The sequence below is a fragment of the Myiozetetes cayanensis genome, unplaced genomic scaffold, assembly GCF_022539395.1.
Source record: "Myiozetetes cayanensis isolate MyiCay16 unplaced genomic scaffold, myiCay2020 scf16, whole genome shotgun sequence".
Taxonomy (NCBI): domain Eukaryota; kingdom Metazoa; phylum Chordata; class Aves; order Passeriformes; family Tyrannidae; genus Myiozetetes; species Myiozetetes cayanensis.
The window spans coordinates 1126868-1149639 of record NW_026087270.1 but is presented as its reverse complement, the minus strand read 5'-3'; the positions used below and the strand labels follow the sequence as shown (position 1 = coordinate 1149639).

The 22772-nt window shown below is 44.5% G+C and overlaps 1 protein-coding gene across 1 annotated transcript; it reads left to right on the top strand.

Annotated features, from left to right (window-relative positions):
* Window positions 1–175: 175 nt before the first annotated feature.
* LRP3 (LDL receptor related protein 3) lies at window positions 176–22644 on the top strand. Its single transcript, XM_050311620.1, has 7 exons — window positions 176–325; window positions 4925–4972; window positions 10376–10514; window positions 18120–18328; window positions 18609–19695; window positions 20739–20871; window positions 21816–22644. Exons 1-7 carry the CDS (start codon window positions 259–261, stop codon window positions 22617–22619), a joined length of 2487 nt encoding a protein of 828 aa, XP_050167577.1. The 5' UTR covers window positions 176–258; the 3' UTR covers window positions 22620–22644.
* Window positions 22645–22772: the final 128 nt, after the last annotated feature.

Here is a 22772-nt window from a genome sequence, read left to right as displayed (position 1 = left end):
CTCGGCGGGGCTGTCACGTGGGGAGCGGCGGCGCTGGCGCTGCGCTCCGTCCTCTGCCACCTGCCCCGGAGCGGCGGCGCGGCCATGGGGCCGGCACTGGGGCCGGGCATGGGGCTGGGGCTGCCGCCGCGCCGGGCACCGCCGGCACCGCTGCCGGCCCCGCGCCCAGCGCGGGCTGCCCGCGGCTCGGCGTGATCCCGGCCCGGCGGAGCCGCCGCGCTCCCCCCCGCGCTGAAGGGCAGGCGGCGGCGACCCGCCATGGAGAAGGCAGCGGCCGCGGAGCTCCGGCAGGGCGCGCTGGCGCCGCTCACCGCCATCTGCCTGGGTGAGTGAGGGACGGAGGGAGGCACGGAGGGAGCGCGGCCGGGCCGCTCCCGCCGCCGGGGCTGGTCCGGCCACCACGGGGGGCTGCGGGGCCCCTGCTGCCCTCGGGCAGTGCCGGGGCGCGGGGGGCACGGCTCGGCTCAGCCCCCTCCCTCGCTCCGCTCCGGCGCTGCGGAGCCCAGCGCCCTGCCCTTGGCTCCGGAGCCGCTGCCGTGACCCCGCACAGCGCTGAAAAAAACCCCAACAAAGTTGATGGCGGTGTCTCCCCGCGCCGAGAGCCCGTGCGGGGCTCGCCGAGGGGACTCTGGAGAAACACTTTGTCCCCTCCCGTTTCCCTGCCATGTTCTGCGCCCTCCCCTCCTCCTGCTCGGAGCGATGCTCCCCGCGCTGCCTCGCAGCAGGTGTTAAGTTATGGCAGCGCGATGGATCCCGGGCTGTCAGCCCGGGCTGTCGGGGAGTGTTTTTTGTCGGGGAGGAGCGCTGGCACCTCTGGCTGGAACGAGGCAGGCCCCGCGTGTGTTCGCAGGGACACGGAGAAATTAGGAGTTATTGAAGCTGCCCCCCTCCTGAGCCCTGCCCGGGGGTTCGGGTGGGTCAGCTGGGGCTGCGCCGAGCCCTCCTCACACTTACACGGCAAGCTGTCCTAGCTCCTTCATCCAGAATGCGCTAAACTCACAGCTACTGGCTAATAACGTGGATTAGAGTTCATTTTTAATAATCCTGAGAGCCAGTTACTATTTGTTACATAAACGATCAGAAGTGGGTATATCCGTGGCCAGGCTGCTTGTTCTGTTTTTTGTGGAAGTGTTTCCTTAACATCAGTGCTTGCCTAGAGAAATGTAGGAAGTTGAAGTTTAAAGTTGCTCTGGTTACTTCAGATGTATCTATTTTAATTAGCCTAAGTACAACGTTAAAAGCTAGCGAAATTCCAAAACAGTTTTCAACATCCTTTGTAGCTAGTCTTTTTTTTTTCTTTTTTTTTTTTTTTTCTGAAGAATCTTAAAGGGATTTCAGAAATGTGCACAGCTGATGATAAGGTCTGCTGCATTGTTTATTTAAAGTTAGAAAAAGATACAAGTTTCCACCATATCTCTGAATTTCTTGGTGTTTCTTCGGGTGTTGTTTTGTGGGGGTTTTTTTGGTTTGTTTTGTGTGGCCCTGTCAGACCTTTGTTAAAGCTTTTGTTATTTAACAGAAATAGCACAGTTATTATTAAAATGACAAATAAGATAGTAAAAGATCATGTAAACTCCAGAGTTGAAATGAGAACACTTCTTGTAGTTAGGTGTGGATGATTGCCGGTTGAAAGTTTAGTAGATTTCTGCTTTCTATGACTTCTAGAATTTCACTGTCTGGCTCTTCTTTTCAGCTGGAATGTTTTATTCCTATTCCTTGCACAGCTGACAGTAGTGGAAGTTGAGAAACATGAGAGGTGGGAAGCTTGTAAGGTATTCTGCTTCAGTGAACCCCTAAGAATATAACACTGCTACTTTAACTCTTTTTTTTTTTTTATTTTACTTCTTGCTTGTGTGTCCTTTCCTTTTATGTTCGTTTTTGATTCTTGCTTTTTGCCGCTCTTTTCTTTTACTTTTGGTTTCCCCATAGCCTGTGTGTGGGTGTGTGGTGTCTGTATCAATGCACTGCCACTGACCATTGCTGTGTGACCTTGTCCATAAACTGCTGCTCCCAAGGCTGGAACTGGGTTTGTTTCAACTCTTCTGTTGTGAAACCATTTTGTTTATCACTCTTGAGAAATTCTGGAGGACATAGAAAGTTTCCTTTGTAGGGAGGAATCAGATCAGCAAAGCCGATGCCTGTCCTTCTGGCTGTGGGAAAAGCCTGGTAGTGTCATTTGGTTTGGAGGTGCCAAGATGTAAATTTTCCCTTTTGATCCAAATAAACCTCTTTCCCAGCTGAAACCCTGAGAATTACTTAGCAATCCAGATGATTGGCACAGGAAGTTTCCTGCAGGGAGTTCAAGGCAACTGAACCACTTCTGGTTTTTTTTCTGGCTTTCCCATAACTTCCCAACAGTTAAGAAAAACTTTCTAATATACCTTAGTCTCTCACCTGTTTTTGTTTTGACAGGGTTTTGGTTTGACAAGAGACAAGAAAACCAGCAGGGAATGGCTGTTCTTTCTTTTGAGCCTGTAACAGTTTTGAGAGCTAGCTGAGTGCTTTAGAAAATGCTGGTTTCCAGCGCTCTTGTGGTTTGATTAGATGGTCTTGAGTGAAACTGAGAGTGAGCAAAACACATACTGCAAACTGTAAGCTTGTTCAGTAGCAGGGGAAGGTACCCAGGAACACAGCTCTCAGTTGGGTAACTCCATTCTGTCATGCCCCACGTCTTTATCCTACTTATTTCCACTTAAAGGGCATAAGGGCCCCTCATCAGCTGTGCCAGGGAACCTCTGCTTTAGAGCCCATGTCCTCTTATGGCTTTTGGGAGGAAAGAGTGTAGGATGGTAGTACAGACCCAGACTTTTCTGTACAATGTACCTTCAGACACTCCTTTCAGCTGTGGTGATGATGGTTATGCAGAATATACTCGTGTACTTCCTTTGGAGCGAGACAAAATATTTTAATTCTCATGAATATAAATTTGTGACTTGAGCACTGATTAATTTCTCCTCAGTCCTTATGACTGCATTACTATGGTTACCAAAATAGCCGTGCTTTAAAACCCTGCGAGGAAAAAAAAAAAATCCATGTGCTGGCGTTGCTGCTGTGATCCAGGGCTTGTCACAGACGGATGTGCTGCTGCACAGAGCAGGAGTTTACAGGGCCCTGCTGTTTCCTGGGACAGGATGGTGGTGTTGCTCCTAGGTAGGCTTTACTGACCTGTGGGAGCGAGCCAGTGCTGTGGAACACAGGAAATAATTACATCGTCATTATCAGAGAACAAATGTTACTGGGCATTAATTATGTCATAAAATCGGTGCTGTTAAGGTCTTCTGAACATCGTGTTAATGCTTTAAACGCAAATCTGTGGCTCAGGGGTGTTTCCTCTCAGGCCATAGCATTTGTGTGCTGCCATTTAGTTGCCCTCCTTGGTGTGTTCCTGGAAGCATCTTATGACCAGGACCACTTAGAAGGAGGGAGAGGTCGCTGCCCTTGCCCCTGTGGCAGTGCCCTGAAGCCTTCTGTGACAAGTGACACCAGTCATTCTCTCTGTTCTGCTGGGCCTGGCCTCAGCCTGAGGTCAGTAGAGCAGTCTGTGCACCTCCCAAAATCTCTGTCTGCAAAAAGCTCTGGCTTCAGGAAGGAGGAAATCCGGGTTGTGGGCAGCCAGGTGTAAGTCAGGGGAGGACAGCTGTAGGCACCTGGACTATGGCAGTGGTGGTAGTTCACATCCACCGCAAACTGAAAACCAGGATTGGCAAGCTAGGGGATCGTTTTCAGCTTTTTTATTTTCACTTCTTTAGTGGTGGGTACTTTTCTTCCTCTTGGGCTGGTGTAAGTCATTCCAGAAGGTGGTCATTGTTTTGTGATGTGTTTGGACAGTGGAGGAGACAATGGGGGCCCACACTCTGAGACATAAATAGTGTTAATTGTCATCTGCTTCCGAAGTGACTGTTGGGAACACGGACAGCTTCTCTTCCTCTCTTCTATTGTTGGTTTTTACTAAATGCTTGCAAACAGATCGACTGTTAAAATATTTAGGACTTAACACATGCAAAATCAGAGTAAGTGCTTGGGCTGGGATGTTGTCAGTTAAGTCTTTTGGTAACCTTTTAAACCTTTCTAATTCTTGTAAACATTTGTTACTTCATTAATAGGCTCTCTTTGTAGAGTACAGATTACTACTGAAATGAGAGCAGTTCGTGGAACAGGCTGTAACTGTTAGAGAAGTATCTTAAAGAATGTATGGGGAAATGAATGTTGAACTACATGTTAATGCTGACCTCTGGAGTAAGAATCACACAGGACAATTTTTATTTTTTTTTGGCAATAACTACTCTCACCAGATCACTCTAATGGTATACACTGTGGGGGGAGACTTTTGAGTAATTGAAGAGTCTTAGGAAATTAATTTGCAAGTCGGGTATGTATTGCAAGTACTGCCTCACCCTGTTTTGATTGTACCAGTAGAGCTTTCAGAAAACTTCATTGCTTTGGCTTAGGCAAGGCAATCATGTTAGCTTTGGCAGTTGATTTTTAAGGTGACATTTACCCGAGAGGAACAAACTTCACTTTTTTCAGGGGAGATAATGTATTTAAAGATAATAATGGCATTAGTTATTTTCCAGCAGTTAAACAGGTAAAGTCACAAGCTGTGATGATGAACGTTTCAGTGGAAGTGTTCTTGTCTTCCTCAATTTAAAAAAAAAAAATCCCAGAGAAGACATTTTAGAATAGATTGACAGTTGTTTCTTTTGGTAGCATGTTTGACAGATACTAAACTAACATTGTGTGTTGACTTTTTTTAGCTACAGTGAAGGATAATAATGATTTGCTTGTGTAGATGAGCAGAGTTCTTGTTGGAAAACTGCTATGCATTTCTGTTAACACCCCAGCAAACACCTAGGAGTGGTTAACTACTGACTGCCACCCTGTGCCATTGGAACCTGTCTGAACATTATTTTCTGTCTTTACACAGTGAATCTCTTCCTGACTGGGAAAATCGAAAGTGCTGTTACCTCCCTAGGTAAGACACACTTTTCCTATTTGTATTTACTGTTCTTTTGAGCTGTTACTGTCTCTTCCCCACACAAAGAGATCTTTCAATGAAACAGTGTGACCTTTGTTTGAGAGAGACTAACAATGACAATTTAGGAAGTTTAAGACTTTTAGGTCTTCCTGGGGTTATAGGCTTCAGCAGTGTCCAACAGTGTCACTGTGCTAGAAGAAAATTGTACATGCTGATACGTTCAGGGGAAAAATATGTGTCTGGGAATATCAAGACAGGGATAGTGGCCCATTCCTGGGGGAGCTAAAACAAGAATATTAAAAAAGTCTTATGAATGTTGAAGTGGGAATTCAACCAGAATCACAGCACTTGATGTAATTTGCTTCTCTGTGACAGTTCTGTGACTTGCTGACATTATGGGAACACTGCAATCAGGGTCCTCTCAGTGATAAGGGCCCTCTTGTGCCTGTCAATCCACAGTCACGTGTGTAGGCTCACTTTGTGCCCAAAGAGGCTGCAACTTAAATTAAAAAAAAAACAAATAAGGGAAACAGTAGGAAAGGATATGGGGAAACACAACAATAATTCTAAGGAGGTAGGTTGATTAAGAAGGTTTAGATCAGAAGGTAGTAATTTTATGATTAGGTAACTTCCTTAAATTTAGCTTAGAGGAAGTGTGGATGAGCCATGTAGGACATGTGTTGTTTGCCACACAGTATTTTCCATTCTTGCACTGGGAAAACTGCAGAATGTCATCTGTGTCATAATCTGTTCTGTCTGAGTGGTTCTTTGGCTTCTGATGGAGTTTGGCATCTGTTGGCTGTATGATGTATGAGTTTACAAAGTGTAAACTAAGTAATTATACAGGGGCTGGCCCAGACTGGTGATACTGCCTTGGCCTGAAATATGTAATGCTTCATCCAGTTGGCTCTGCTGCTTTCTAGGACTGATTTTTTTGCTCAAAACAGAGTTGTGACATCTGGCTTTTATTCTTTCAAGTATGCTGAAAACCTCAGAGCACTGTAGCCTTCATGCTTTCTTGTCTTCATACAGTTTGGAGTTACCTTGTCTCCTGGCACTGTAACTGGAGCTGGGGACAAAAATGGTCATGGAGGGTCATTGCAATGGTGTGATCCACGTGTGGCTTCTCTCACCTGTGCTTTGGAGGATGGCAGGTTAGGATGGTACAGTTGTTACTTGCCAGGGATTGTCTTGCCAGGAGATGTTCCTCAGGAGCCCTGATAAAAGCTGGGAGGAACATTTGCTGACCTAAACACGTCCTGACAAAGCAGCTTATTGAAAAGTTGGGCTCTATGAAACTGCTGTGCAGTTTCTTCTCAGAAAGCAAAGGACAGCAGAAATCATGAGTTCTGGAGAAGGAAAGTGGAGCCACATCTCAGCTGTGTTTGTGGGTTATAAGTACACGGTGCCTTTAAGCCAGGCAAGCTGCTGCTGCCTGGGAGCAGTGCTGTCCCTGAGCCCTCATCCCCTGGGCTCACAGGGAGCCTGTTCAGCCTGTTGATCCAGCAGTGGGAGCTCAGATTTTGTCAGCTCAGCGAGGTGAACCCTTGGACTGAGCCTTTTGAGAACTGGGGGAGAGTTTCCTGCTGCCTCTGAGGCAGCTACTTGAGGAAATGTCTATTGCCAAGCATTGGGTTTCCAGAGTAGGTTCCTTGTGGCAGGTGCAAACCATCTTTTATCCTGGAGCAGATGGCTGAGATGTGTCCCTTGAGAGTGGGACAGACCCTGGGGCATGGCAGAAGAGTGTGAAGCTGCAGGATTTGTTTTCTGCTGGGATTGTCTGAAAATTTATTCCTGCACAGCATAGTGCCCTCAGCACTGTCCTTTGGTGTCTGTTTTGTTACAGGTGCTCTTGCAAAAATAGGAGCAATATTATTCATGTAAAATTTGTGGAATCTTTATTGCACGTATTTGTGTCATATTTAACTGGAAAGGGAATCTGCTGCTATTCACAGTAGAAGAAATCCATTTGATTATTACAGAAAGAGCCTCAATAAGATTTATGCCTGCTTGACAGAAACTCTCTGACCTCAAATCTCTTCTGGCATTTGTTTATAGTTTGGGGGGTTTTTGGTTTGTTTGTTTTAGTTGGTTGTTTGTTTGTTGTTTTTTTTTAATTTATGAAAGATTTATTATTGTCTGTCGGCAGAGTTTATCTTTTCTTTAAAAGCACCGTTTTCAGTAAAATTTTCGGTGGGTTGGTTTGCCAGTCCAGGGGTTGGTATTATTTTTTGTTTCTCCAGTAATGCTAAGTGTGGGAAACTTGGCAGTTTGGAGTTTTTAGTAAGCTGGGGGTTCACTTTTCTTCTAGGTTTGTGCAGAGAGGCTGCAGAAGGACACAGAACAATGGTTGAAAAAGTGTTATCACTGCTATTCTGGTGTGTTGTCACCAATGATAAGACCTTCAGAATCCTGGACTGTGCCTTTCTATTTAGAGACTTCCCTTTCCTTTAGATGTCTTGGCAATTTGAACAGGATTTTGTTGATTTTCTTTAAAGAATCACACTGTCATGCTTAAGCTCACCCTAATAACACACTTCTTGGGCCTGTGTGTGATTCTGCAGACCTCGTGGCCAGGGGCTGAGGAGGGAAGTGGGGCCCCTTTATTGATACTGAAGCCCCAAGAGTATAAAATTGTGCCCTGGTGTGGTTTTACTGTTTTGTTGCCAGCACTGAAGGCCGTGCTTAGTACAGGTTTTTCTTGCAAAATTTATGCAGGTGGAAGAAGAGGCCCTGGAAGCAGCACTTGGGTACTTCACCTGGTCAGTGCACAAGGAGTAGGGAGGCTGTGACTGGTTAGGAAGGAGATAAAACAAGGCAATTAAGTGAGGTTTGGGTAAACACTATAGTAGTTTTGGGAGGTGGGGGTGTGTGTGTGTCCCCTTTGCTCCTTAAAATAATGTAATTAAGTGTTGCAATATGAATTCAGATTAGTGGTCCATTCAGAGCAGTTGGCCTTTTGATTTTGAGTAGGGCAAGTCTGGAGTGCTTATTGTGCATCAGAGGGGTAAAGCCTTGGGCAACAATAGCCACTGTCAGGTGACCTGCCCAAAATGACATATAGTGTCAGTGCAGCCCTTACCTTGCTATGTCCTGAGATTTTCACAGCCACAATCCTTCTGTTAAAAGGAGAAATCGGTTTCTTTTGGTGCTGGTTATTTCCACGCCCCACATTTGTATCAGATGTGCAGTGCTAATAAGAAAGTGTTCCTCACTGAAAACCTGATCTGGGATGTTACAGCAGTTCCTCTATTGACACATTAGGAAACTGGACATTATTGCAAAAGAAAAAATGCTACTTCAGTGTTACCTCAAAAAACCTGGGATACTTCAGATAACTATTGCTCAGGATCTTTGTAATTACTTACTAAAACTGAGAAACAAGTATTTGGGAGAATAATAGCTGTGCTTAACTGCACTGATGGGTGTGTGAATGGGGTGCTCATGTGGAACCACCAGCCTGTCAATGGCAACTCCTCAGAACGGAATTAAAATAGGCTTTGTGCAGTTATGATTCTGTTCTAATGTGTATGCCATGGTTAAGGGATATTAATCCAGAACAGTATTTGGTCCAAGGGCAACATAAATATTTGCAGAGCTGTTGCTGGAAGCCTCTGGCTGGTGCTGTCTGGTGTATTTGCTATTTTGCTTTGTGCATCCCATTTCCTTCCCCTTTTGGAGCTTTAGTAATCTGGCAGTGAGGAAATGCAGCCTTTCAAGCTCCTTTATGTGGTTCTCCAGGTCCCCTTTTGCTGCTGTGATATGTTGATGCAGTACAAGTATGTGGAGAAGCACATTTATAGACCTAAACACACTGAGAACTGGAGTCGGAAAGTCCTATGGATCTTACATTTGCTTTTATAATTCTGTAATTGCATCTGCATCTCAGAGTTTTCCAGCATCTAGAGTGGAACCTCCCTGTGACAACAAAAACGTTCTTGTTTATTGTAACTGCATTACTGCAAAATATTTTGTTTGGAAAACAGATGTTTTCCCGTATTTATGTATTCCGTGTGCTTTTGTGGCCTTTGAAACTGGCAGGAATTATATGCACATGTTTCAGTGGAATGCCCTACTCGGAGAATAAAAACAATGGTTTTTTTTTGTTTTAGTGCTTTGCCTCAGGTAGGTTACCTCATGCTTTTTATATCCCTGTGGTTCTCACTTCCAAAGTGCTTGCTGTGAACAAACAGGGCAGTGGCAGGGCCAGGTTTGCTGGGGGGGCGGTGCTGCAGCCCAGCCTGAGCGCCAGCCAGGAGCTCTGCAGGCAGCCCTGCCACCTGACTTGACTGCAGCCAGGCAGCTTTGCAGGCACTCCTTCCCTCCAGCCCTCCAGTGCAGCTAAATCTGATCCCAGCTGGGAACTGGAAACGATGTCTTTATGTGGCTGGATTTCATGCAGCACTGCAAACCTGTCATTTATAACGCAGTTTATTTGGGGGGTGTATGAGGGAACTGATCTTTTCCCTTTGCTGCCTTTTTCAGCTGCAAGAATGTAAGCTTCTGTCAAAAACTGGAGTATTTGGCTGCAGTCCACAAGTCATGCCCTAGATAGTAATTTGTTTTAAAAATAGTCTAAAAATATTTTTGGAGAATGTTAAGAATAGCTATTGCATTACAGAGAATTTCCCCTCTTGTAGCCTGCTAAGAGTGTGTTTTCCCATCAGAACAGCTTTCCAAATTTTCCTTGGAACATTTCATTTTCATTTTTGAATTGCTTAATTACAAATTATAAGTATTTGATGTAACCTGCTGGGGAAGAACTAAAAGTGCTTTGAAAATGCTGAGCTTTAGTTAGCCCTGTTTGCTTCTCTCCCTGTCTGGAAAGTTTCTCCCATCTCTGTGAGTTCAGAAGGAATTTAGGGTACTTTAGTAATGTTCAATAAAAACATTAGACATCAGACTCCAGTTTACTTTTTTGGGGGGAGGGTGGTGGGTGGTATTTTCTCAACCATTACAAACTCTTCAGGTCTGTCATATGGATAGAAGCATAAACAGCACATCCAGGAGCATGTTACAACAAAATGAGCTTCCAGCTACTTCACAGTGGATATGAATCTCCTTCAGCTGCTGGGTGACCTACCCAGGCTTTGGGGAGCTGCTAAGAAGGCTTTCTGTATTACAGCCTCTTGGCAGATCGTGCAGTAATATTGATTGCAGCCTTTGGTAGATTCATACAGGGTTATTGATTAGTCCTGCATTGAAGTGCAGGTTGTGTTACCTACACTTGGTGCGGGTGTCTTAATTAGAAACCAGGGCAGGGAAGAAAGCAGTGAGAGGATAAAACTGTTGACTCTCATTTGCCTGCAATCCCCAGAAACTGATGAAAGCTCTTGTAGCTGATGTGAGTTGTTGATTAGGCAAAGCATTAACAGTATTATTTTTCCCCCTTATTAACAGCTGCTTGCAGTGGAGAACTGGAACAGCACACAGAGAGACGGGGAGTCATCTATAGTCCTTCCTGGCCACTGAACTATCCTCCAGCCATAAACTGCAGCTGGTACATTCAAGGAGATCATGGAGACATGATAACAATTAGGTATGGCTTGATATTCTGTGGAGGTAAAGAGTTGCTTTGCTGAAATGAAAGAAGATGCGAGTTCTTATCTGATAAACCAGTGTGAGGTTGTCTGTCAGAGCTGCTGGGTGGTCAAAGCTGATTACACTGGAACATGATTACAGGTTGAGCACCTCTCTCATTTTAGAAATGTTTCGCTGTGTCTTGTCTCTGTAGGCTGCTTCTGACATCCATTATTATACAAGTCACCTGTAGTGTTTTAATATATTTATCTTCTCAATGCCCGAGTGAGATTTCATGAACCTCTGGTAGATGAGGGGGTGGGAAACAGTGATATGTTTGCTCACATTAAATAGCCCCCTTTCTTTTCATTGCTTATAAATAGGAATAAGTGAAGGCTATAAAACCTAGAACAGCCCCAGTGGGATTTGTAAAATTCTTACAGCAAAAATGGCTTTTTCTCTAACATCTTGGTGCTATATTTAATAAATAGTCGAAGATACTTATTGCTTATTGTTACTTGTTAACCAAAAGACTTTGCTTTTCTGCTTAATATTTATTTCTAACAAATTAAATAATAGCATTTGTGGCACAATTTCAGCTCAATTCTAGAAAAATACTCTTCAATAAAGACTAAAATATACTACAAATGATTTGTTAAGAATGTTTAGGCTATAATATGAACATACTGTGAATGTATTTAATTTCTCTGGGCTAATTGTAGAATCCTCAAACCAAGAATTTCTTACTTTAAAAAAACCCCAAAACCTAGGAAAGGGTGGTTGTTTTTTTTTTAAGTACTGTTGTATTTGACACCATCTGCTCATTCTTTGCTCAGCTGCTTGAAAGGACTGCAAACCTCTTCAACTGCAGATGCTCAGCAATTAAAAACAAATCTGCCACAGATGGAATAATAGGAGGGCTCCACCATCCGTAGTTCAAAATAGGAACTACTCATCAAAAGTAATGAAGTAGGTACCTGCCAGCATCTGAGATCCATAAATAGAAACAGGCTTTTAAACCCCATTACATTGCATTGGACTTGGGGAATTTGTTTCAAAGCAGAGATTGTTGGAAACTCTGAGGAAGCATACAAATGAGACACAGGACTTGGCTCTGGAGAATAATGCTGCAGTTAATGCTGTGACAGCGTCTCAGAGCCCCCAGTTGGAATTAGGGCTCTCTTCTGCAAGTGTGAGTGTGGCAGAGGCTAAGGGAATGAGGGAAAGTGAGGTGCAGAAACAGGTGATAATGTTTGTACAGTTGAGATGTGTGCACAGAAATATGATTTGAAAGATTTCTCCTTAATGAGTTTGTTTTCTGTCACTGAACACACATCCATATCCTGCCCTGCTCGGCACAGGCAAACAGTGGGAGCGGTGTGTTTACATCCCAGGGAGCAGTGTTGGGCTGTTACCTTTCTGACTGAAAATGCACTTGGGATGACTCACTGCAGTGTCTGAAATTCAAAATGTTGCAGCATCTGAGGGTTTCTTTACAAGGTTGTAGCCCTTGTGATGCCAAGGACGGGAAAGAAGCAGCTGACCTGCCCAGGCTAACCTGACATGGGCAAGCTGAGAGGGTTCAGATACAAACATTTTTAACTCTGTAGCTGGGTGTGCTTCCTGTCCTGACAGGGTGTTGGTAAGAGCATAAGAGTAGCTTTTTGAATTTTCCTAGGAAAATCAAACACAGTTCTTACTCTAACATACGGATTTTGAAAGGTTCCAAGAAAACCCCATCTCCTTTGTGTTGTGTTAGGCTGAATGCATTTCCTTTGATCTTGAGTTCTTATTGACAGTAAGACAGCAGTGTTATATAAGGGATATATATATATATAATGAGATACAGCAGCAGTCATTAAGGGATAAAATTACAATTGAAAATATTTTTAATTTCTAAACCATTTGGAGTCGGTGGTCATTTTTTATAAACCTGTTATTCAGCAGCTTTCAGTAGAACAGTGCCCAGATCTACATGTGGATGTAAGGGGCTGGCTTTCTGTGGGCATGTGCTTTAGAAGCTTTGTCTTTCATGTGTGTGTGTATTGATCCTCTTCCTATCCTCCCATTTCCATGCTTATTGTTTGGCTTTATAGTTTACTTTTTTAGGAATCCTTGAGGGACATTTCCCACGAACAGGAAATCTGTGTTCTTTATGTTTATACCTCTCCATTAGCTACACATGTTTCAGTCCTTTCTTCCAAGTTTGTGTGTCTGATGGAATGGTTCTGTTGACACCTGGGAACAAGTCTGTAGCCACTATTTTCCAGGACTATGTTGTGTCTCTTTAAATTCAGGTAATCAGTCTTTTAGTTATTGTTCTGGAAGCTACTTGATTTTTCCCACCTATTTTCTCTATTTTTACGCCTGTTTTCACAGAGGACCACATAAAATCCTGTAAGATCACATAAAGATGCCATATGCAATAACTGCCTTTGTACCATCCTTTACAGGCTTTATAGGTGTGTGTTTCCTGATAGCTGAGAAAAAGATCGAAATAATTTGTGTTTGGCAGTTGCTGTTAGCTGATGGTTGTAATAAACCCTGATGCAGGCAGAGTATAAGTTTATTATTTTATTATTGTAATTTATGGGACTGAGAGTAAAATCTTCCTCATGCTCAGAACTCAAGGTGAAAGTATTGAACAGTGATTTGCTTAGTGAACCACTCAATCTGTCTCTTATTAATTGAGGTGGGGGATCACCCTCATTGGCTTTCACTTCAGTGATTCATGACATGGGTTTTGGAAGAAGGAATCATCAGATACCTGACAGGAGGTTGTAGCCAGGTGGGGGTTGGTCTCTTCTCACAGGAACCAGCAGTTGGACAAGGGGGCACAGGCTCAAGCTGCCCCAGGGGAGGTATAGGTTGGATTTTGGGAAGAAATTCTTTACAGAGAGAGAGCTCAACCCTTGGAATGGGCTGCCCAGGGAGGGGGTGGAGTCACCATCCCTGGATGTGGCATCAGTGCCATGGGCTGGATGACAGGGTGGGGTTGGGTCACAGGTTGGACTCCATGATCTCAGAGGTCTTTTCCAACCTGTGATTCTGTTATTTAGGTTTCAATTTCGGAGTAAAACTGAGGGCTGGGCATGTAAAGGCTTGCTGGTCTGTAATGGTGTGGATAGTTAAGGGGCTGTTTCACAGCCTATTTGCCAAACTCACAGGGTGTCAGAACTTGACATTAGTTGTAAAAAACCTTATAATAGCCACTTATTTCATTCAGTTGCATGTGCTCAGCTTCTGAGGAGGCAGTTCCAGTGTCTCCTGCCTGAGGTCAAGCAGTTAGCTGGTGCTTGGGAGCTGGGAGCAGAATAGAGCTTTCCTGACTTTCAGATCCTTGTGCTTCAGTGGTTAAGTAGAAATTTTTAATGAGCCAATTAAGTCATCAGTTGTTCACAGTCTGCACTTGCTCTGAGAAGTTGGCAAATAGGAGTAACTTTTCTTGCTTAATTGGCTAGTTCTGTTTTATTTTGGGACTGTGCTCTACTACATAATGTTTATTCTCCAATTTTTAAAAGGAGCTTAGAGGGCCAAATTGGACATTTACTTTTCCATTTATTTACTAATTACTTTCATTCAGATTTTGCATCCCATGTTCGCCCTTTTCCAGTTATTAAGAATGGTTTTTTTCTTTTTGCTTTAATCTCTAGTCACTCGTGCTTAAACTGCTATAAGGGCTGTAGAGAATTCCCTACTTTATTTATAGAAACACTTTTTTTTCCTAGCTGCTACTGCTCCTCTCAGTGCAGCTGACAGAAGGCTTAGCTCTGCTAAGCATTAAGTTTTGCAGGTAGCACATTTTTCCTGTATGTACAGACTGTTAATGTGTGTTTATTATAATCTGGTTTGATGAAGTTCTTTCCAAGCAACATAAAAATACTTGTCAGTTAATGGGGCAATATCACTGTAGGCTATTGTTAATTCATTTGAGTGCATAGGCAAGAATTGATATATATGACTGACCCTGTAATCTTCTGTAAGCTCCTGGAGTTCTGTTGGAGGTAACCCTTTTATCAGTATCATACCACTGAAAGAAAAATCAGATGAACAGACTTCATTGAGTACTTTTCCAAAGACTGTAAGATGTTTGTGCAGTCCTACAAGCACAAGACATTGTCCCTTATTTCCACAGCCTACTCATTCAATCCTTTGGATAGAAAAAATTTGCATTCCAGTTTGAGAAAGTTCAACTGAATAAATAAATAAATGTCCCTGAGCTCTATTTTGTGGGTAGCAGAATTAAATTATTCTTCAGAAGACTGTAAGAGCAGCAGCACTAGATCTAATTACAGATGATGAAAGAAGTGGAGGAGCAGAGGTTGAGTGCAGTATTCAGGACTCTTAGCTAAAATAAATCAGTTGTATACTCAGTGACAGGGGTAGTGTGGCAGAAACTTGTGGCACAAAGCCTTGTTGTCACAAATGCACAAAGTGAAAAATTTCACAGAGGTGAAAATCAGCTGTGTGTATTTATAAGTGCACACGCATGTGTTCGTGTGGTTTGGGATTTTTTTGCAAAGGAGTGTTTTTTGTGCTGAGGGCTCGTTCAAGTATATCATGCTTTTGGTCTTGGGTAAAATCACCATCAATTTAAATGAGGAAAAATTTGCTTCTAGTGGGGACAGTATAACTTAAAAGGGTGGTGAAGTGAAGTGACAGTGCCTTAATCAAAGGAAAATTTGTTCAAAATACATCTGTTGATTAGTTTGCGTGAGGTAGGACATAAGTCCTTTGACTTTGCTTTTGCCCTTAGAAGAAGAAATTTTATAACTGCTATGGTATCTATTTGCATTGGATCTAGAATGTATTTCAGAGAAATTGTGTTTATTCAGTGGTGTTTGAAACTCCTGGGCACTTGGGATTAAGGTATACTCGGTTTTTTAAAAGAGCTTGTTCTTGTGAATATTCTGTACTGACCCTTTTTGAATACCAAGGTATTTTGCTCCAGTAGCTCGTGCATCTCCAGGAGGCATGAATCTGTTAAACATGGTGTTTCCTTCTGCCTCATCACCCTTCTACTCTTCTGGATTTGTGGCTCAAGTTTGGATTTTTTAGTGGTGAAGTGAGGGATTCTGCTCTGAGTCTGTTTCAGGCCCACAGCTGGCACTCAGGAAAATCACTTATCCTCTGTATGCCTGGTCTTCTGCTTTGGAAAGTGGGACTAAAGGTTCTTCCTCTTCCACATCTTTTATAATAAACAAAAAAAAATGTTTATTAGTAATGTACAGTACTAAATTTTCCAGGTGCAAGTAAAAGATATTAATTATACTTGAGAGGTATTGTTGTCATCTGCAAAAGAGCTTGGAAGCAAGGCCTGTGCATGTAGCTGACTCTTCTGTACTCTGTGAGTCTTAAAAGTGTTAAATCCTTTTGGTTTTTTTTTAAAATGTCTTTTTTTTCCTAGAAAGAAATACATTTTAATGTAAGGTATAGACAGTTTATTGCAGAGGCAAAATCTGCCCTGGGTGAATTATTTACTTGATAGACAAAAGTAGCTCTTTTCAGCAGAGTGGGGAACACAGTGGCTGTGGGATCCAGCTGGAGTTTTGGGAAGTGGGTAGGATAGGAGAACAATTGGTTTATATTTCTAAGGTTGATCCTGGTATTATCTAAAATAATTGCAGAAGTAAGAGATCAAAAGACTTAGTAAATTTTTTTTTTTGTATTGCAGAAGCAGAAGTTTTTCTACTCATTCCCACGCCCCTCTTCCCAGTTTTGAGTTTCCATTTCTTTAGTGACTGTTCCCTTTTCTTAAAAACTTTTGTTCTTGGGCAGATAGGTATTTCAAACTCTTTTTCAAAATGTCTTTATGACAAGAAATCCCTACAAACAATCCTCAGAGTGGAAACCCTAGGTGATGTCTGGTGCCATCATGAATTTCAGAGTGCAAAAGCAGCGTGGTAGCTCAGGGATGCTGCCTCACATCTCCTGTAACAGGCTTGATGTGGGTGCCTGTAGTTTCCCTGATTCTCTGTATGATTCCTGTTCATGCTGCAGTGCTTTTCATACACTTTCTTGGTCATTAGAAACGTTTTTTGCTGAACACCTGTGACAGAAATACTCTTTAGTTTATCTTTGCATGGCTGAGTACTTAAATCTTTTCATTCTGACTGCACAGTCATCTGAAACTTCCTTGCAAAATATGCTGGTTTCAGAAGCCTGATGAGATTGCTTACAGCAGAGAATTAAGTGCTGTGGGAATATTCCCAGCTGGGAAGGCACACAGAGCATGGTGGGAGAAAAAGAGTTAGAAAAGAGGAAAGATGTATTTCTGGGTGGATTGTCCCTGCCTGCACTCCTGTTGTTGGACATCTCTTAATTTCCATATTAACACTTTCAGTGCTCCCTTACTTCTTATGCTCTTGCTGATCATTTTTTTTGGAGGGTTATTAAGCTGGAATTCGTGGCAGGTGCTTTAGGCTGGGTCTCCTGCTTCAATAAATTGGCCAGTTTAGGTAGTTGCTGTTCTTTCCCTTTCACCTTCAAAGGCCAGGATCTGGCAGGCATTGGCAGCCTTTTATAAATACACACTGATATCAGAAAATTACCTTTCCATTTATCTTTTTCAAAGACTTTGTCTTTTATGTTTGTGAAAAGTCCTTTGTGGAGGGAGGTCTGTTTTTCACAGCAGCTTGTCAGCCTTTCTGAAACTTCTGTCCAGGTATTTGCATGGGGCACAAACTTCCACCAAGTACATCTTGTGTAGCTGAAAGAGGACATGAAAGAGGACCACAATTCATTTCTAAGCTTTCTAAGCAGCGTTCCCTTTGCTAATGAGTGTGCTTTTCTGTGCAATCCGCTGTTGCCATTGCAGATTACTGAGTGCAAATTCAATCTGTTCCATCAGAGGACAAATACCACGTGTGGTTCCTGAGCCATAGGGGAAGGGAGTGTTGTCTGGTTGTGTTCAGCGTTCTGCAAACAACCAGGGCACCTCTTTGCACTAAAAAATCACTGGGCTTTGGTCAGCAGAAGGGCTGGAAATCTGACTGTAAAAGGTCTTGTTTTGCTCTGCATTTGCATTCCCAGGAAGGGAATATTTTAGTCTTTGAATTAAAAAATAATAGTGTTAGATTTTAGGTTCCATCTCCACCCCTGTTCTCTTCTTGATCTCTGCTTGTCTGTCCATAGCTTGGAGAGTGGATTTGTGCCTCTGATAATTATCTCTTTAGGGTTCTTTGTACTGCTCCCTATTGTTTTTTTTTCCCAATACAGTAGTTACCCCTGTCATCCCTGTTTTCATAGCTTTTAAGGTTGGAAACAACTGCTGAAATTAATCTACCTCCTGTATAATATATTCTGGAACTTTTCCTCATATATGTATTTTAGGAAACAGTCTTGTTTAAGGATTGGGTAAAAGAGGAATCACTCTCACTTTTGGAGCTACTTGGCATGATGTTTATGCCTGGGAGGTGGGTGCTTTTCCAAATGGGGGGATGCACTTTGTATCCATATACTCAAGGTACTGTAGATGTTTCACTGTCTTTGAATGTGACGTCTTCATGTCAGCACTGCTTGGCACAGGGAGTCAACTGTTAGAGTTGTTTTCTTCTGTTTGACTTTGTTCCTGACGCATGGCCTCTTTGTAGCTGGTTTTTTTTTTTTTTTTTGTTCCTAACAGTTTTAAGAACTTTGACTTGGAAGAGTCTCAGAAGTGTGCAGTTGACTGGTTGATGATCGGCCCGTCTTCCAAGAGGGAGGAGTACAAAGTGTGTGGATCTTCCATTCCCCCGTCTTTCATCTCTGCGAGGGACCACGTTTGGATATTTTTTCACTCAGATGCATCAAGCTCAGGACAGGCTCAGGGATTTCGCCTTTCTTATATTAGAGGTAAAATATTACAGGTTTTTTGCCTTCACTTAAACTCTCTCTGGCAAAACTTGAAGATGGTAGTATTTCTTTTTTTTTTTGACAGGAGTCTTGGGCCAGTCTTGATGACTGTAAAGTGTTAGCATGGTACCACTAATATTAGCAGTGGACTTTTAAGCAGTATTCCTGAGGTGTGCTGGCCTGACTGATTGACTTGTGACATGCAGGGCAGTAGGCATTAGAAGATTCCATCAGATAGTTCCAAAAGTTTTGATCCTGACTTCTTTCTTCTCTTTCCCAGGAAAGATAGGTCAGGCTGTGTGCCAGTCGGATGAATTCCGCTGTGCCAACGGGAAGTGTATCCCCAGTACTTGGAAGTGTAACTCCATGGATGAATGTGGTGATAACTCGGACGAGAGGAACTGCACTGTCCCCCCAACAGACCCTCCCTCCAGCATCTGCCCCTCAGGAACGTTCCAGTGCAGCGCCGCCCACTCCACCAAGTGCTTGGGGAACGAGCTGAGGTGCAACTCGGTCAAGGACTGCAGCGACGGCTCGGACGAAGACAACTGTCCCGATCTTTCCTGTGGCAAAAGGCTGGGGAATTTTTATGGCTCTTTTGCCTCCCCGGACTTCTTCCGTGCCGACCACAGCAGATCGGACCTTCGCTGCACGTGGTACGTGGACACGCAGGACAACCGGCACGTCCTGCTGCAGCTGGATTTGCAGCTGGGCTACAGCGACTACGTCAAGGTGTACGACGGCATCGGGGAGAGGGGGGACAAGCTCATGCAGACGTTCTCCCACCACAACAACAGGCACTCGGTGAGTGTGGAGTCGTCCAAGGGCCAGCTCACCGTCTCGTACCACGCCCGCTCCAAGAGCACTGGCCACGGATTCAACGCCACCTATCAGGTGAAAGGCTATTGCCTCCCCTGGGAGCACCCTTGTGGGAGCGACGAGGAATGTTTCACGGACAAGCAGCACTGTGATGGCTGGTGGCACTGCCCCAATGGCAAGGATGAGGAGAACTGCCCCGCCTGCCAGAAGAACGAATACCCTTGTGAAGGAAACAGTGGGCTTTGTTACTCCATACTTGACCGCTGTAATAACCAGAAGAACTGTCCAGATGGCTCAGATGAAAAGAACTGCTTTACTTGCCAGCCAGGAAACTTCCACTGTGGGACAAACCTGTGCATCTTCGAGACTTGGCGCTGTGATGGCCAAGAGGACTGCCAGGATGGAAGTGATGAACACAACTGCCTGGTGATTGTTCCCAGGAAGGTCATCACAGCTGCTCTGATTGGCAGTCTCGTGTGTGGCTTGCTGCTGGTGATAGCACTGGGTTGTGCATTTAAACTGTATTCTCTGAGGACCAGGGAATACAGGTGAGCATCTTGCTTTGGTGATGCTTCCAGAGCTGTGGTGGTTTCTTCCATTTTGTTAAAAGGAGAAAAAAGATGATTGCTAACCAGAGAATTTGCAAAATAACTGCAAAATCAAATCCAAGGACTTGATGACAGCTAAATAGCAGTCACTGCATTAGGCTCAGAGAAGGGTATTAAGATTTTTCAGAAGTAGTGAGGGCAATGTGATCTTCTGTGATCGATGAGAAATACACATTTATTGTACAGCATGGCAGAATCTGTGTCAAACTGTCTTGAGCAATTTCCTCTTCTTCGTCCCCATGCAACAAACCTCTTGTCCCTACTAAAATCTGAAAGTTGAATTGCTACAGTGAGGTCTTCACTGAATCTGTTGGGGCCTGTTCTGGGCAGCAGTCTGTGGTGTAAGCTGTGCCCCTTCCCCTGGTCCCACATGCCTTGCTGTGTGTGCAGAGTGTGTTTCTTTGCCCGTGTTAGATGTCTGTGCAGGTGTGGTTCTGCCTTCTGGGAGAGTCGTAAGGGACTTTCTGGTTCCCATCTCCTGCCCTTCTGCTGTGTGTTAAGCAGTGTGCTTTCCATTCCCTCCTGATCAGAAGTGCATGATGAAGGAGCTGCAGAACAGCCACTGTGCTGTGTGGGGAACCTCAGTGCCTCTGTTGTGGCGGGACAGCCAGAGCTCTCTGCAGCTGCAGGCTGCCCCTCTTGTGTGGCTGTTCCCAGTTCTTAGTGTTGTCTTTTCCACAAATAACCTTTGGGCCCTCGCTGGACAAGTTACTGGACAGTTGAAAAAACTTTCACTGCCACAGAGCGCAACCTGAGACTGCACCAGACAGTTTGCTGGTTTGATTCACGGGTGTTTTATACCCTGTGCTCTCAGTCCTCTTGTTTGTTTTCGCATCCTGGTAAGATTTTCACAGAGCTTAGTCGAAGGTTTGTGGGTTTGCTGCTAGCACGAACCCCTTGGCAGTGCTTTTGTACGTTGACATGAGGGAGGCAGGACAAACTGTTCCTTCCCTTCCATGCTTTCTCTCTGGTTCTGTTTCCAGAGCATTTGAGACCCAGATGACGCGACTGGAGGCCGAGTTTGTGCGGAGGGAAGCTCCACCTTCCTATGGACAGCTGATTGCACAAGGACTCATCCCCCCAGTGGAAGACTTCCCTGTGTACAATGCATCACAAGTATGCAGACACAAGTGCCAGTGAACATCTCAGCAGCCAAACTACTGTATAAATTAGATAGAATCAATCTGGAACTGTATTGCAGTTGTGGCTGTGCCAATTATATGGAAGTAATATAAAAATATATGCGTGTTACATGGAGCTGAAGGACCACAGTTACACATCTCAGTGCTGTGGGTGGCTTTGAACACATTAAATGTGTTTGCTAGGGAACAGCAGTGAGATAATCACATGCTGTTTTGCTGCACATCAAGATAGAATGAACCAGAGAGAAAGGTCAGAAAGTAAATAGAAAAAATGCTTTTCAAGCCGAAACTGTAAAATGTGCTTGAAGTGATAGGAAAGTAAGGTCTCTACCAGTATGTTTGGGAAATTCTGGGATTATTTTTCATTTACAGATACATTACAGTGGCAAGCCATTAAATCATTCTTCTCTGTAATTGCTGAGTTCTCAAAAAACTCCTGTACCCTGTCAGAATTATCCAACTGTTATACAGTTCCTAGTGTGATAAAACACTTGTAGGTTGTTACTCCAGTGGAAAAGTACCTTCCTGGGCAGACAAGTAGAGCTTAAGCTCATAAAGGAAACACTGTAAGGGAGAGGAGCTGTGGATGTCCCATCCCTGGAGGTGTCCAAGGCCAGGTTGGACGGGGCATTGACCAACCTGGTCTGGTGGGAGGTGTCCCTGCCCACAGCAGGGACGTTGGGACTAGATGATCTTCAAGGTCCCTTCCAACCCAAACCATTCTATGATTCTTTGGGAGTCTTTTGGCACAGGCAGATCTGTCTTTGGTGTTTGTTAGAAAACACGCTTTTCCCAGGGAAGCGTAGGGATCAAGCCTGAGAATTCCGGTGAAGTGGAGATATTAGTCGGGGGGAAGGGGATTTGGGGGAAATCTTTGGAGTACGTGTGAAGTGACGCTTTGCTCCACCTGTGTTACAGGCGTCAGTGCTGCAGAACATCCGGACAGCCATGAGGAGGCAGATGAGACGCCACTCGTCCCGGCGCAGCTCGTCGCGGCGGCGCCTGGGCCGGCTCTGGAACAGGCTGTTCCACAGACCGCGGGGCCGGGGGCAGATCCCGCTCCTCACCCCCGCCCGCGCCTCGCAGACCACGCTGGGGGATGGCATCCTCAACCGTGCCGAGGGGGCTGCTCAGAGCCCCCCAGCTTCCCCAGAAGGACCTGCTCTAGAGGCGAATGGCCAAGCCAGGGGCCCACAAGAAGCTGGGTGTAGCAGCCTGCAGCCAGAGACTGCGATCCCAGAGCCGTCGCCTTCCAGCGCCTCGCCCGCTGCTTGCACAGCAGCACATGCAGAGCCCGAGGCGGGACATGCCAGTAAACCTTCAAGTGCTGACTCTGACAGAGAGCTTAAGCAGCCCAGTAAAGTGGATTCAGGAAAGGCTTTCAGAGATCCTTTGTCTGAAAGCGTTACAGAAACGATCCACGGAGGGTCAGCATCCAGGAGGACTGGCCCAGAGGACAGCAGTTTAAGTGGAAGTCATCCGCTGAGTGAAGAGCCATGTAGGTTACCCTTAAAAAATTGGGAGTCTGGTTATCCAGACAGCCCTATGAATGTTCATATCCATGTGGATGGACAAAACCAGTGTTGCCCTAACTCGTGCCGGGAGGAGCCTTTGGGTGTTCACGAGGCTTGTTGCCATTCTGTGGAAGTGCCAATGTCAGAGTCCTCTGCCCCCCTCCCTGAAATCAATACCAGTGATGATGAGTCTTTACTCGTTTGCTAATAAAAATTTTTGGTTTGGCCCTGTACATTTTGTAACTTCATTGTTTATGTGCCAGTGCACTCTGATGGTGGTGCTATGTCTGCGCTCTCAACTTTGTGTCTTCAGACCGGTGTGTTTGATCCTGTAGGGAGTGCAGTACAAGGCTAAATGGGA

Coding starts and splice junctions, on each gene's coding strand:
- LRP3 (XM_050311620.1), top strand. CDS start 259: ATGGAGAAGGCAGCGGCCGCGGAGCTCCGGCAGGGCGCGCTGGCGCCG. Junction 10,515..18,119: donor GGAGACATGATAACAATTAG/GTATGGCTTGAT, acceptor TGTTCCTAACAG/TTTTAAGAACTTTGACTTGG. Junction 20,872..21,815: donor CTGTGTACAATGCATCACAA/GTATGCAGACAC, acceptor CCTGTGTTACAG/GCGTCAGTGCTGCAGAACAT.